This window comes from Ranitomeya imitator, chromosome 2 (assembly GCF_032444005.1).
Source record: "Ranitomeya imitator isolate aRanImi1 chromosome 2, aRanImi1.pri, whole genome shotgun sequence".
NCBI lineage: Eukaryota > Metazoa > Chordata > Amphibia > Anura > Dendrobatidae > Ranitomeya > Ranitomeya imitator.
The window spans coordinates 423370503-423383027 of NC_091283.1; the positions used below are offsets into that span (position 1 = coordinate 423370503).

The following is a 12525-nucleotide window of genomic DNA, read 5'->3' on the forward strand; positions in this document are numbered from 1 at the left end:
AGCCCAGTTAATTTGTCAGATCTATGTAGTAAGCAGTTTTGTTATCGGTTCTATGTTGTGAACACAGTTTTGTTATTGGATCTATGTAGTTTGCTCAGTTATCGGATATAATAAGCTCAGTTTTGTGATCTGTTTTATTTAGTAAGCAAAGTTCTGTTATTGGATCTGTGTAGTAAGCACAGTTCTGTTATCGGATTTTTGTAGTAAGTGCAGTTCTGTTATCAGATCTATGTAGTAAGCGTGGTTCTGCAATCACATCTATGTATTAAGAGCAGTTCTGATGTTGAATCTGGGTACTAAGATCGGTCCAGTTAGATCTGTGTAGTAAATGCGGTTCTGTTATCAGAGCTATGTATTAAGAACAGTTCTGTTATCAGATCTGTGCACAAAACGTGGTTCTGTTATGTGGCTTTAGGCTATGGATGGACCTCTACTCATGGGCAAGTGATCCTCCCACCCAAGCATACATTTTTCAGACAGCCCAGGGTGTCACTATACAGGATACCCATTAAAAGTTACCCCAATATAAAGGGGGGAGCACAGGTCTCATAAATGTCACATATCAGGAGTAGTATTTGAAAGTGAATGAAAAGACGGTGGGTTCTCGTGTTACAGCCCGGCTCGTGTTTTTCTGCATTCTTCTTGCTGAAATCCTAACACATTGTGCAAGAAAACATGAACTTTTCTGGCAGAGAGGAATGATTTTCAGTTTTTTTTTTCTTCTTTTTTTTCTTGTCTTAAAATCTTTGGCTTTAAAAAGTGGAAATTATTAGTCGCTGAGTGTTTCATACCATCCACCACTTTTAGTCTGCTCTAAGGTCTAGGAAAAGTTGGAATCCCAACTGTAATGAGCAGAATCCCCTCGTGTCCTCCACCGGCTGCAGCCTGAACATTGGCAACTACATGTAAATCTTACAGTCATTGGAACTACTGAGCGACCTGCTCATTACTGAAAACAGCCAGACGCAGCCCCGACACCTTCTGAATTATTCTACATTCTCCACATCCAAAACAACATTCCGGAATGTGGAAGAGGAAGAAATGTAAATGATCCCCGCAGTAAAGACCAAAGTGGGGTTGTGACAACCTCTCAGACATGATATGGAGGATGGTTGTCAGTAGCAGTAGATGGAATACATGCTCATTTAATATAAGGTGTGTGGATCTAATGTTTGTTCATAAAGTAATTATATCACCATTATATTTTATTCAGTAGTGATGTTATTAATGGGGCGAGGTTGTGATAACCATTCACATATGATATAGAGGCTGGTTGTCTGTAAAGATTGTAGAATCCCATCCCACCTCCTCCCCAACCTCACCACCACACTAATCCCATCCCTAACCCATCTCTTCAACCTTTCACTAACTTCTGGTACCTTCCCCTCTGCCTTCAAACATGCCACAATCACACCTATCCTCAAAAAGCCATCCCTTGACCCAAGCGGTATGTCCAGCTATCGCCCCATATCTTTGCTCCCATTTGCTTCCAAACTCCTTGAGCAGCACGTCCATGCTGAACTTTCCTCTCACTTTGCATCTAACTCTCTCTTCGACAACCTACAATCTGGCTTCCGTCCCCACCATTCCACTGAGACTGCCCTAACCAAAATTACTAACGACTTACTTACAGCCAAAGCTAACAGACAATTCTCTATACCAGGGGTGTCAAACTGCATTCCTCGAGGGCCGCAAACCATGCGTGCTTTCAAGATTTCCTTAGCTTTGCACAAGGTGCTGTAATCATTATGTGTGTAGGTGATTAAATTATCACCTGTGCAGTACAAGGAAATCCTGAAAACATGACCTGTTTGCAGCCCTTGAGGATTGCAGTTTGACACCCCTGCTCTATACTCCTCCTCCTAGACCTGTCCTCTGCCTTCGACACAGTTGACCACTGCCTCCTACCACAGATCCTCTCTTCCTTTGGGGTCAAAGACCTTGCCCTATCTTGGATCTCCTCATACCTTTCCAACCGCACATTTAGCATTTCATACTCCCATACTACCTCTTCATCTCGCCCCCCTCTGTTGGAGTCCGCCAAGGCTTTGTGCTAGGACCCTTATTCTTCTCAATCTATACACTCGGCCTGGGACAACTCATAAGGTCCTATGGCTTCTAGTACCATCTATATGCCGATGACACTCAGATCTTCCTCTCTGGCCCAGATGTCACCTCTCTGCTCTCCAGAATCCCAGAGTGTCTATCGGCCATATCCTCCTTCTTCTCCTCTCGCTTCCTCAAGCTCAATGTGGACAAATCTGAACTCATTATCTTTCCTCCATCTCGCATATCTTCCCTACCTGATCTATCTATCAAAATAAATGAAATCACACTATCCCCTGTCCCCAAAATCCGCTGCCTCGGAGTAACCCTTGACTCTGCCCTGTCCTTCAAACCACACTTCCAAGCTCTCGCCACCTCCTGTCACCTCCAGCTCAAAAATATTTCCAGAATCCATCCTTTCCTCGACCCACACTCTACCAAAATGCTCGTGCATGCCCTCATCATCTCCCGCCTGGACTACTGCAACATACTCCTCTGTGGCCTACCTTCTAAAGGTACCATCACATTAAGCGATGCTGCAGCGATATAGACAATGATGCCGATCGCTGCAGCGTCGCTGTTTAGGTCGCTAGGAGACGTCAAACACTGTAACAGCTGAACGATGCAGGAGCGATCCAGTGACATACTTATCGTTCTCGCTGGTTGTTCGCTCCATGGAAAAACATTGCAGGCATCGTTGCTTTTGCTGTCAAACAGGACGAATCACGCCGACCTGACGACCAAATAAAGTTCCGGACTTTCAGCGATGACCAGCGATGTCACAGCGGGATCCTGATCGCTGCTGCGTGTCAAACACAACGAGATCCCTATCCAGGACGCTGCAATGTCACGGATCGTTGTCATTCTCGTTGGTAAGTTGCTTAATGTGATGGTACCTTAACACTCTTGCACCCCTCCAGTCCATCCTTAACTCTGCTGCCCGACTAATTAATCTCTCTCCTCACTACACTCCTGCTTCTTCTCTTTGCAAATCCCTTCACTGGCTCCCAATTTCCCAGCGTATCCAGTTTAAATTACTAATTCTGACCTACAAAGCCATCCATAATCTTTCTCCTCCGTATATTTAGAACACTAATCTCTCAATATCTTCCCTCACGTAATCTCCGCTCCTCCCAAGACCTCCTCCTCTCCTCTACGCTTATTCGCTCCTCACCCAATCGCCTCCAAGACTTCTCCCGATTATCACCCATCCTCTGGAATTCAGTGCCCCAACACATCCGGTTATCCACTACTTTTGGATCCTTCAAAAGAAACCTGAAAACCCACCTCTTAAAGGAAGCTTACAGCCTGTAAAGACCATACGGCCACCTCAACACCATTGGAGCTACTGCAACCCTCGACCTACTGTCTCCTTCCCTATAATCCTGTAGAATGTAAGCCCGCAAGGGCAGGGTCCTCGCCCCTCTGTATCAGTCTGTCATTGTTCGTTTTGTTTACTGTAAGTGATATTTGTATTTTGATGTAACCCCTTCTCATGTACAGCACCATGGAATTAATGGTGCTATATAAATAAATAATAATAATAATAGAATCGATAAGCAGGACTCCGATACATCGGCAAGCTCAGTACTCTGTGACCCCTGGATGCAAGCCCTGAGAATTAGTGAAAGATCATTTGCGACCTATTCGAGACAAAGAGCTGGCTCTTTGGCCAGAACGATAGGAGGCGGCACCCCAGTGAGAGCCACTAAAGTCTTTAATGATTGTGTTCGCTTGACGAAACCTCACCCAACCAAACCAAACACCTCCTATCCATGGGTTTGATTGACTGTCTGAGAGTAGGCAGGGTTGTAACGGCGGGTGATCAAGGTTTTGGCTGCGTCAATTGCATCTTAAATGTGTGTCCACCATATTTAATAAGGATTCATTTCTGATTTTAATAGGGATTCAGTTGCGATCCAAAACAGCTCTTTTTGGTGAGAGGAGCTAAGTGAGCCAGATCACCAAATAAAGACGGACTGCCTATCACTAATGAGAATCTCCTTACCTCTCAGCATTCCTGGCTCTTTCGTTGAGCCAGTCTGACATAGCATCATCATTGCAGTATGACGCACACATACAGCTTCACACCAGACCATCTATTCACAGGTATCCCATCCAGTGGTCACAGAATACTGACCTGGCCGATGGTCTGGAGTCCTGCGAAGCAATTGTCCCATCTTTAGTTGTCAGAATTAGTAAATGGAATACCTGGTTCTATAGCATAAGGTGTTTGAACTTTGGACATGGATCATTTTATGACAACTGAGTGGTCACTTTTCTGCCATATGTCTTATACCATTGTCATCATCAGAAGATTTCCCTGGATAACGAACAAATCGGTCAACATGTGCAACTGTGACTTTCCTTGTAGCTCGTCTGTTTTCTTTTTGTCAGATTTTTTGATTTAAGGTGAGTTAAAAACATGAGCTGAAATGAGAGACATTTGAAAAAAAAAAAAAAAGAAAATCTTGTCAAGAGTCCAAGGGACTGGTGTTTGTACTGCTGCCTGTGAGTAACATCCCAGCTCTGCAGCCCTACACACCAGTGCCGGACTGTCCACACAGCAGATACAGCCTGCTGGGATGATACCAGGCTGCAGGGGAACGTTGGTGCTTCTGGCCTGCACGCTGTCTCAGGTAAGATCACCTGGGCTTACATTCAATGGAGAATACAGCATGCCAACATATCAGTCCAGTCATTTGCTGTGTCCTCTGCATTTCTTACATGTTCTGCATTATAGGTTTGGACTCATTTAATTAGAGTTAGACTGGTACATTTGGAGTTAGTCTTTATTGGGTTGATGTATATCCGGTTGGGGTTTGTCTGGTTTGGGTAATGCTGCCTATAGGATACAAACAGTAATGGCTAACACAAGTTTCACACAAGTAATGGCAACTTTCTGACAAAAATGTTGTCTGTCAGGTTGGATTTTTGAGCTGTTCTCAGCTGAAAACAAAAATATAAGGTATTTCTAGTAAAATTCAGATATCCTGACCTGTCTATGGTCAGACCAGCCACACAATTAATTCAATATGTGATTGTTCAAATGTATCCCGAACGGTACTTATCTTATGTGTATATGTAACACCCCAGGAATTCGGTTGTTACAGTGGTATTGCCTTCCTTACGGGGAGGGTGATGCCATGCCTGGAAGCGACAAGGATCCATATAACAGGTAACACGTACACACTGTTCTGACTCCAGGCCAGAAGGGGGACCTCTAGACTCGGTTTGAGGGTAACTTCCCCATATATTCTGGCTGAAGGAGGAGTTAGTAGTCAGTCTGTGAGCTGTGCAGACATGAGGTTCTGCAGCTCCTGGCAGGAGAGTCAGACAGTCTGTAAGAGACAATGAGAGGAGAAGGAGCCAAGGAGTAAAGAGAGAGACACTGGAGGGGAACTGCGAGTGGACTCCTTCAGGATCAAGCGCAAAAAAACGGAGGATGGAATTCTGAGGTTGTGGGGGTAACTGTATGCCCCACAGCAGAAACTGGTGGGCAGGAGATTCCAAGTCTCCTGGCCACCACTATATTCGAAGGCACAGCAGCAGATAGAGCCCGGAGCCTCCACGATAGAGAGACCCCTGTAAAAAGGCTCGAGTTGCCTGCCATGCGGGTAATATCCACCTAAAAGGACAGAGAGAGAAAGAAAGGACCTTATATGAAGCCTCAGGCAGCAAGGGACTTAGAACACAGAGCAGGCTTCCAACCACACCTGGCTAGGGGGATTCCGAATCACTTCCAGGCTGCTCAGATTCCAAAGACCACCTGTAACCTGTACCTGAACTGCATCAGTAAAAGGAAAAGAGATGGCAACCTTGTGTCCTCCAATTCTTTCTTGCATGTCACCATCTATCATCCTTTCTAACTACATCGGGAGCCCTGGGACTAAGCTCTACCTGTGGAGAGCTGTACCATCTAGGCTGCAATACCATCATCTCCAATGGACCCCTTTAAGCAGCGTTGGCCATCCCTGGCCGAGCACCACAGGTGGCGTCACAAACACTATTACATTAGACTTTATTCCAATCTCTATTAACCCCCTTTTACTGGACGCCCAGGGCCACGAACTGGGTCATTGCCACCATGACCACCCCTTTAAGAACAGAAGCGGACCACTACCGAGTACCTCATGGTACTAGAGGGCGCTCCATATGGACAACTTAAATGCCCCCATATACATTAGACTAAAGTTGGCCAAACTCACAAAAAATGACGAGTTTGGCTAACAGTCTAATGTGTATGGGAGCCTTCTGACTGCGACCCCAATAGATGATGTCAGGGAACAGAAAGATCTGACATTTTTGTTTTCTAGAAACAAACCACCGCCAGAGGGGTCTGGCAGCGTCTCTTTCATAGAGAACACAGGAGCCGTCAACAGAGCGAGCGCTCTTTTGTATGGGAGAGGTAGGGGAAGATAAATGCTAGTCAATGATCAGCCAAAACAACATCTGGCCGATAGCCATCTAAGTGTGTAAGGGGCTTTGATCTATTGGCAATAGCTGGTTGGATTGGCGTTAGTATATTTAGTTATTATGGTTGGATTGTTGCGAGTTTGGGTTAGCTTAACCACCTCTGTCTTGTTCCAGCTGATCTGCACATATACATTAGATTCTGCCAAACTCGTCAATTTATGAAGGACCTGCTAACCCTCTAATGTTCATAAGGGTGTCCTAACCCTCTCCTTCTCATATGTTGAGAGAAGGAAATGTTAATCATATCGTAGATCAACATATCCAATCCTTTTGTTAGGGTGGTAATCCTAAACCAGATGTGTATAACGGCGACTTATTCCACTCTTGCTATGAAGAACACAAAGAAACTTGGCCAAGAATGAATAGGAAGATCAGAAGGAATATCTGTTGGATGACAACAACCTAAAGCGTATGGCCTGCTTAATACCATAGAGACTCAATGTGATCATATAGGCCAGCACTTCTCAATTTTTTGCAACTGGCTCCCAACAGCAAAAATCATAGTGAGGCATAGGCCTCACCATTAGTCATAGTCCATAACAATGTTGTTAAACCTGAGATTGACGCAACCATAGAAATAGAGATCAGTAATTTGATTAGTGCTAACCTATTCTGGCATCAAATCTTGCTTAATATGGCAGTCAGTCTTCACTACGAATGACAAGCATGACTTTGAATCCTGGCTGCCAGCAGACATTATGCGAAGTCATGACATCAAGATCATAGTAAGTAGAAGAGTCACATAGGATGTTGGGCCGTGGATGCCAGGTATACAGATGGAGACTAGACTGGATGCCAGACCAGGTCAGTACAAATTAAATTGCTCATCTCTAATAGAAAGACCTGTGCACAATATAATCACTTCTGTGATAACTGACTCCCCAATTTCACTTCACCGACAACAGGGTGATCCTCATAAGTGTGAGATACTGATGTAGATGGTATGAGAAGATGGAGCCAGGTGTAAGAGTTAGAATTCAGGGTTGATCTACATGCAATCTATGATCTGTTGTGTTATGGAGGAAAATTTAATGCACTAATTTTGCTTTATATTTTATTTAATTTCAGATTTGCTCACATATATGCAGACTCCCATGTTCCTGCCCCTGGATACCAGCCCAATGTCCTCCTGGCTCATCCCTAATTGTAGACGGCTGTGGGTGCTGCAAGATCTGTGCACGGCGTATTGGAGAACCTTGTGACCAGATTAATCTGTGCGATCAGAGGCAGGAACTGACATGCGATTATTCTACAAGCATCGACGGAAGAGGAGGAACCTGTAACTGTAAGATGCCACCCACACAGAACCCTACAGTCAGCACTGCTTGTTACTTGTTGTCCAAACTGTGCTTGTCTAATGCTGATTTCCCTAGGTTAACCAGTTATTGGTATGCCTCATGAGCCAAGCTTTTTTGGTTTGTTTTGTACCCTGGAGTAGGATTATATGAAAAAAAAAACACTGGAGGAAGTGTCCAAAATGTACTAGCATTCATTTCTAAATTGCCACATGGAGACACTCAATCTAATTTATTTCAACGCAGGTTTTTTGGCCCCAGCTTTGGAAAGTGTCTAGAAATAGGAAGGCTAAAGGATGAAAAAATTCACATTTATGAAAGATTTACACCAATATTACCGGGTAGAATTGTATCAGCCATTAAGGAAGACAAAAGTGCCTAGAAAGTGGCACCACTTACGGTATGTTATGAACTAACGTCATTCCGATAAATTTGGGACAATTGACACCATTTTTGCCAAATGGTAGATAACAAATAACCCGATGATAGTCCTGACACTAGTGTATTCAATAAAATGGATATTTCACCCCCAAAATCTATTATACTAGCCCTGATCCAACAAATATACTTATATTCTGCACTTGCCTATTCCGGAACTAGAAATCAGGACTAAAGGCCAATTTTACCCCCAAACTATTTATAGGCTCGTGTAGCCTTTTGTAAGACAAGTCCAGCAATACCTTTACATGACCAGTCCATTCCTCCATTACTGAGAAATCAGCATTTGAATTTATATGCATATGATGCTGAGAGACTATGGTAGATTTAAAGCTTCTGTCACACCAGCTCTATTAACCACCCAGTGCCATCTCCTCCTGCTTCACTGATTGCCTCTATGCTGTGTGACTTCAGGCAAAGGAGTTGTCAATCAAGCAGGTGGAGGTACTTGGCATGGAATAGAGCTGGAGTGACAGAAGCTTCAGATCTTCAAAAATGTTTCAGCCTCATTCCTCGGCAACGGAAGATCGGACTGGCCATGTAATGGTATTGCTGGACTTGTCTTTGAAAGCTTCATATGGATATAAAGAGTTTGGAGGGAAGGTGAAATCCTGATGACTGGCTTCCTTTCGCCAGCATGAAAAAAACTATCTAAAAGTTGATCAGCAATGGTTTACTGGCTGACAAAAACTGTATGGGGGAAAATCGTACTGTGCAGTGTTCCCTAACTCCGTGTCTCAAGAGCCACCAATAGGTGTTTTCAGGATTTCCCTAGTATTACCCAGGTAATAATTTCATCACCTGACAGGTAAGAATTCCATCACCTCTGCAATACTAAGGAAATCCTGAAACCATGATCTGTTGGTGACTTTTCAGGACAGGAGTTGGGGAACATTGCCATACAGCATAATGTTATCAGCAGCACATGAACTGTTTACAAAGGTAGCCAACAACGATGATTTTAAGGCCTGGATAAAGAATACGATCAGCTGATTAATTAGATTTTTCTTAATTCAGAAGCTGATTGTTGTCATGTTCATTTTCGGGAACAAAATTTGATAGTTGATTCATCAAAATTGTTCTTAAAGGAAGCTTGTCATGTCAAAAAACAGTATTAATCTGCAGATATAGGGTTAATCTGAAGCTTGATATTGTTCTAAAGTCGTACTGAAACCATGACTACTGAGAGAAAATTAACTTTATTACTCTTCGCAGTCTCCGGCTTTCAGTCGTACAGGCACGGCCAGCCCAGCTTCAGTCACTGCTCAGTATATAGTGAATGGTGACCATAACTACACCCCAGCACTGACTGGCAGCCGACTTTGCAGTACATCAGTATTGAGCAGGCTGTCAGTCAGTGCCTGGACGTGGTTACAGCCACCGCTCACTGTGTACTGAGCGGTGACTAAAGCCACGTCTCTGTGACTGAAAGCCAGAGGCTGCTGGGCCAAGGTAATTTCATCCCAGTAGCTGGGCTTTAAGTACAGCGGCAACACACAGATTTAGAACACTATTAACTTGCAGAGTAACTCTATATCTGCAGGTTAATAGAGTTTTGAGACATAACAAGTTACCTTTAAGGCAATTAAGAAGCTGTTTAGAGAAACCAGAAGATGTTTACAGTGCCCACCTCTATCTCCAGTTACATTATCACAAAGCGCATATTTCCAGTAGTCAATTCGACAACATAATGATACTGGACAAGATATAGATTTTATTTTTACATTTGTGTTGTGTTCTTCAAAGGATCAAGCATGACATTCACAAACTAATATCTACTGATATTCATGACATGGACTCTCCCCCAGATAACCAGGATGACAGCTGCAAGGTTGATGGAAAAGTCTATGAAGATGGAGAAACATTTCAGCCCAGCTGTAAAGTCCAGTGCACATGTGTGGATGGTGGTGTAACCTGTATCCCTCTGTGCAGTGAGGACATCAGGCTTCCGAGCCCAACATGCCCCTTTCCTATCAGAGTGAATGTCCCAGGGAAGTGCTGCCATGAGTGGATATGTAATGGACCCCAACAGCCCAAGCTCCTTAACAGTGTGGAACTAGGTAATTGAAAAATAATTGTGAATACATTAACAATTTGACCAGACTGATGACAAGAATCTAACATTAATATTGTAGTCCTCCTTTGTGAACATTTGTGGCAGTTAGTCAAGGCAGGAGACAGGTAACTCACACTTTGTACTCCTGTGAGGGAGGGCCAGGGCCATAGTTGTGGCTGAGATTAGCAGGTCTTGCGCGCCCTGGTTTCCTGTCACATTCAGATAATGTCCCATGATCAATGTACTTGCCTCATTACTGTTTGCACCGTCTGGGCCTTCTATCCGTTGCCTACGGTCCCCTCCGGTCATTTGGGTGCAAATAGAGACACAGTCCAGTTGCTACTTAAAACATAAAACTTTACTTTCTTCTTTGCACAGCACATCGTTAACAGATACAGCATTTGCATAGGGTTCCTTACGGCTCATGCTTTCCACTTTCCCTGCACTCCTTCCTTGGTCCTTCAGTACGTGCCTTGGTCGTACCACTTCTTACGGTAACACAGCGTCCTCCCTGTCCAGATTCTCTGCACTTGGGGATTCCCTCGTCTGTTTTGCTTTGGATCTTAGGGCATCAGCCCATGCGATGACTTGCCACATATTGAGCGACCTGCATCCCCAAACTGCTGTGGACTCACTGTTACTTCTGCTTCACCACTGTTGTACCTACCCTGTACCAATTCAGCTGCACTTCTGTTCACTGAGCCCTGGATGACTGGGTCCTTTACTTTAACGTTACGGGGCTGCTGAATAGCTCGGGCTCAAAGCCCACCCGAGTTGTCTGGGCTCCATAGCCCCTCTGGTCTAGATAAGAAGCTTTTTCTGCCTTATCACCCAGCTATTCCCTCCTATAGTTAACTAGTTACACCACTTATTATAATACGGTGTCATGGGCCCCATCTAGTGGGCCAAACAGGGTACTACATTTTCCCTATGCTCATCAATGTGTATTAGCAAAACATAGATATTGTGATGCAGTGACCCCTGTAACAGGTAGGGGGCGCTGCATGGTCTCCCCAGTATACGCACGGAGGCGTATTTAGGCTGTGAGAGTGCATGGTAGTTGCATGCATGGATGTGATGATGTGACAAAGTCCGGCATTGTGGCGAATGGCCGATATGTGTGTCGCAGAGGAGGAGACTCTGCGCTGCCAGCCTGAAGTGATGTGGTGTTGTGGGACTATAGGTCCCAGAAGTATTTTGTATGTTTATAATGGGAGGTTGGCAGGGCTAGTTATGTGAGATGGACGGGACAAACTAGCCACACACCCACACTCCTACCCAGGGGAGTGGTTACACCTAGATAATGTGACCAGGGTGTGGGTCACATATTGTCTGAGTGTGTAGACCTGTACGGTACAGGTGCAAGGTCCTGATAGAAACCTCTGTGTTGGGCGTGCTAGCCCTGAAGAGCATGTGGTGGGACTTTGCTACTGGTGGCCTGGGTATTGGACGGTCCCAGCCAGGGACGGACGTCCTGAATAGTACCCGGACAGGCCACCTGTGTGATCCTGAGCAACCTGGATGTTTGGAGGCCCTGGGAGTAGGAACGGATTCCTGAACAGCACGAGGTGAGGACAGGGATCTGCAGAGCCAGTGCCATCTACTGTGTGGGGAAGCTACAGTCCTTCGGTGGGTCAGGACTGTCTAATGTGTGCCGACCAGGCAAGTTGGTGATCCCCGTGAGGCAGCCTTCCCAAGAGAGAGGACTGACAAGAAGTCAGCAGGTGGGGCAGGAGCTCCCAGAAGGTACCATAGTCTGTTGGTGCTTATTGTTTCTATGAACTGTGTGGTAACCCACGGCAACTGGTCAGAAGAGGACCAGCATGGTTAGTTACTGCAAAGGGATAATGCAAGCCAATGATACTGTGTGTAATGGACTACGAGTATATGTATATGTATATGTAATGTAAGCCCGTGATTTGTAACCTGGCTTACGGCGCGGTTTATGACTTGAAAATAAACCGTATGGACTGATTTGTGTTGAAAATTCGTGCCCGTGTGCTTCAATCCCGTGACAAGCGAGTAATCACCCTACCCGTTATTGAGTGCAATCTCACAATATATATATTTACAGTTTTACATAAAGGTAACATTTACTCTTGTGTATGTTGCCACAGCCGCAGTTGCTACAAAGGAGCAGGAAGGAGTGGCACCTCAGTGCAGCAAGGCGGCCACCAAAGTGTCAGTGGGGCAGGAGGCTCCAGGAGCTGTGGG

At 44.9% G+C, this 12525-nt stretch overlaps 1 protein-coding gene across 1 annotated transcript in view; it reads left to right on the plus strand.

Moving 5' to 3' along the window:
- Positions 1-4565: 4565 nt before the first annotated feature.
- The window catches only part of LOC138664265 (CCN family member 5-like), a 34687-nt gene continuing 26727 nt past the window's right edge, over positions 4566-12525 (plus strand). The window contains exons 1-3 of the mRNA XM_069750804.1: positions 4566-4685; positions 7591-7807; positions 10064-10315. Coding sequence (XP_069606905.1) covers positions 4632-4685; positions 7591-7807; positions 10064-10315 — 523 coding nt within the window. The 5' untranslated portion in view covers positions 4566-4631. The remainder of the gene's footprint in view (positions 4686-7590; positions 7808-10063; positions 10316-12525) is intronic.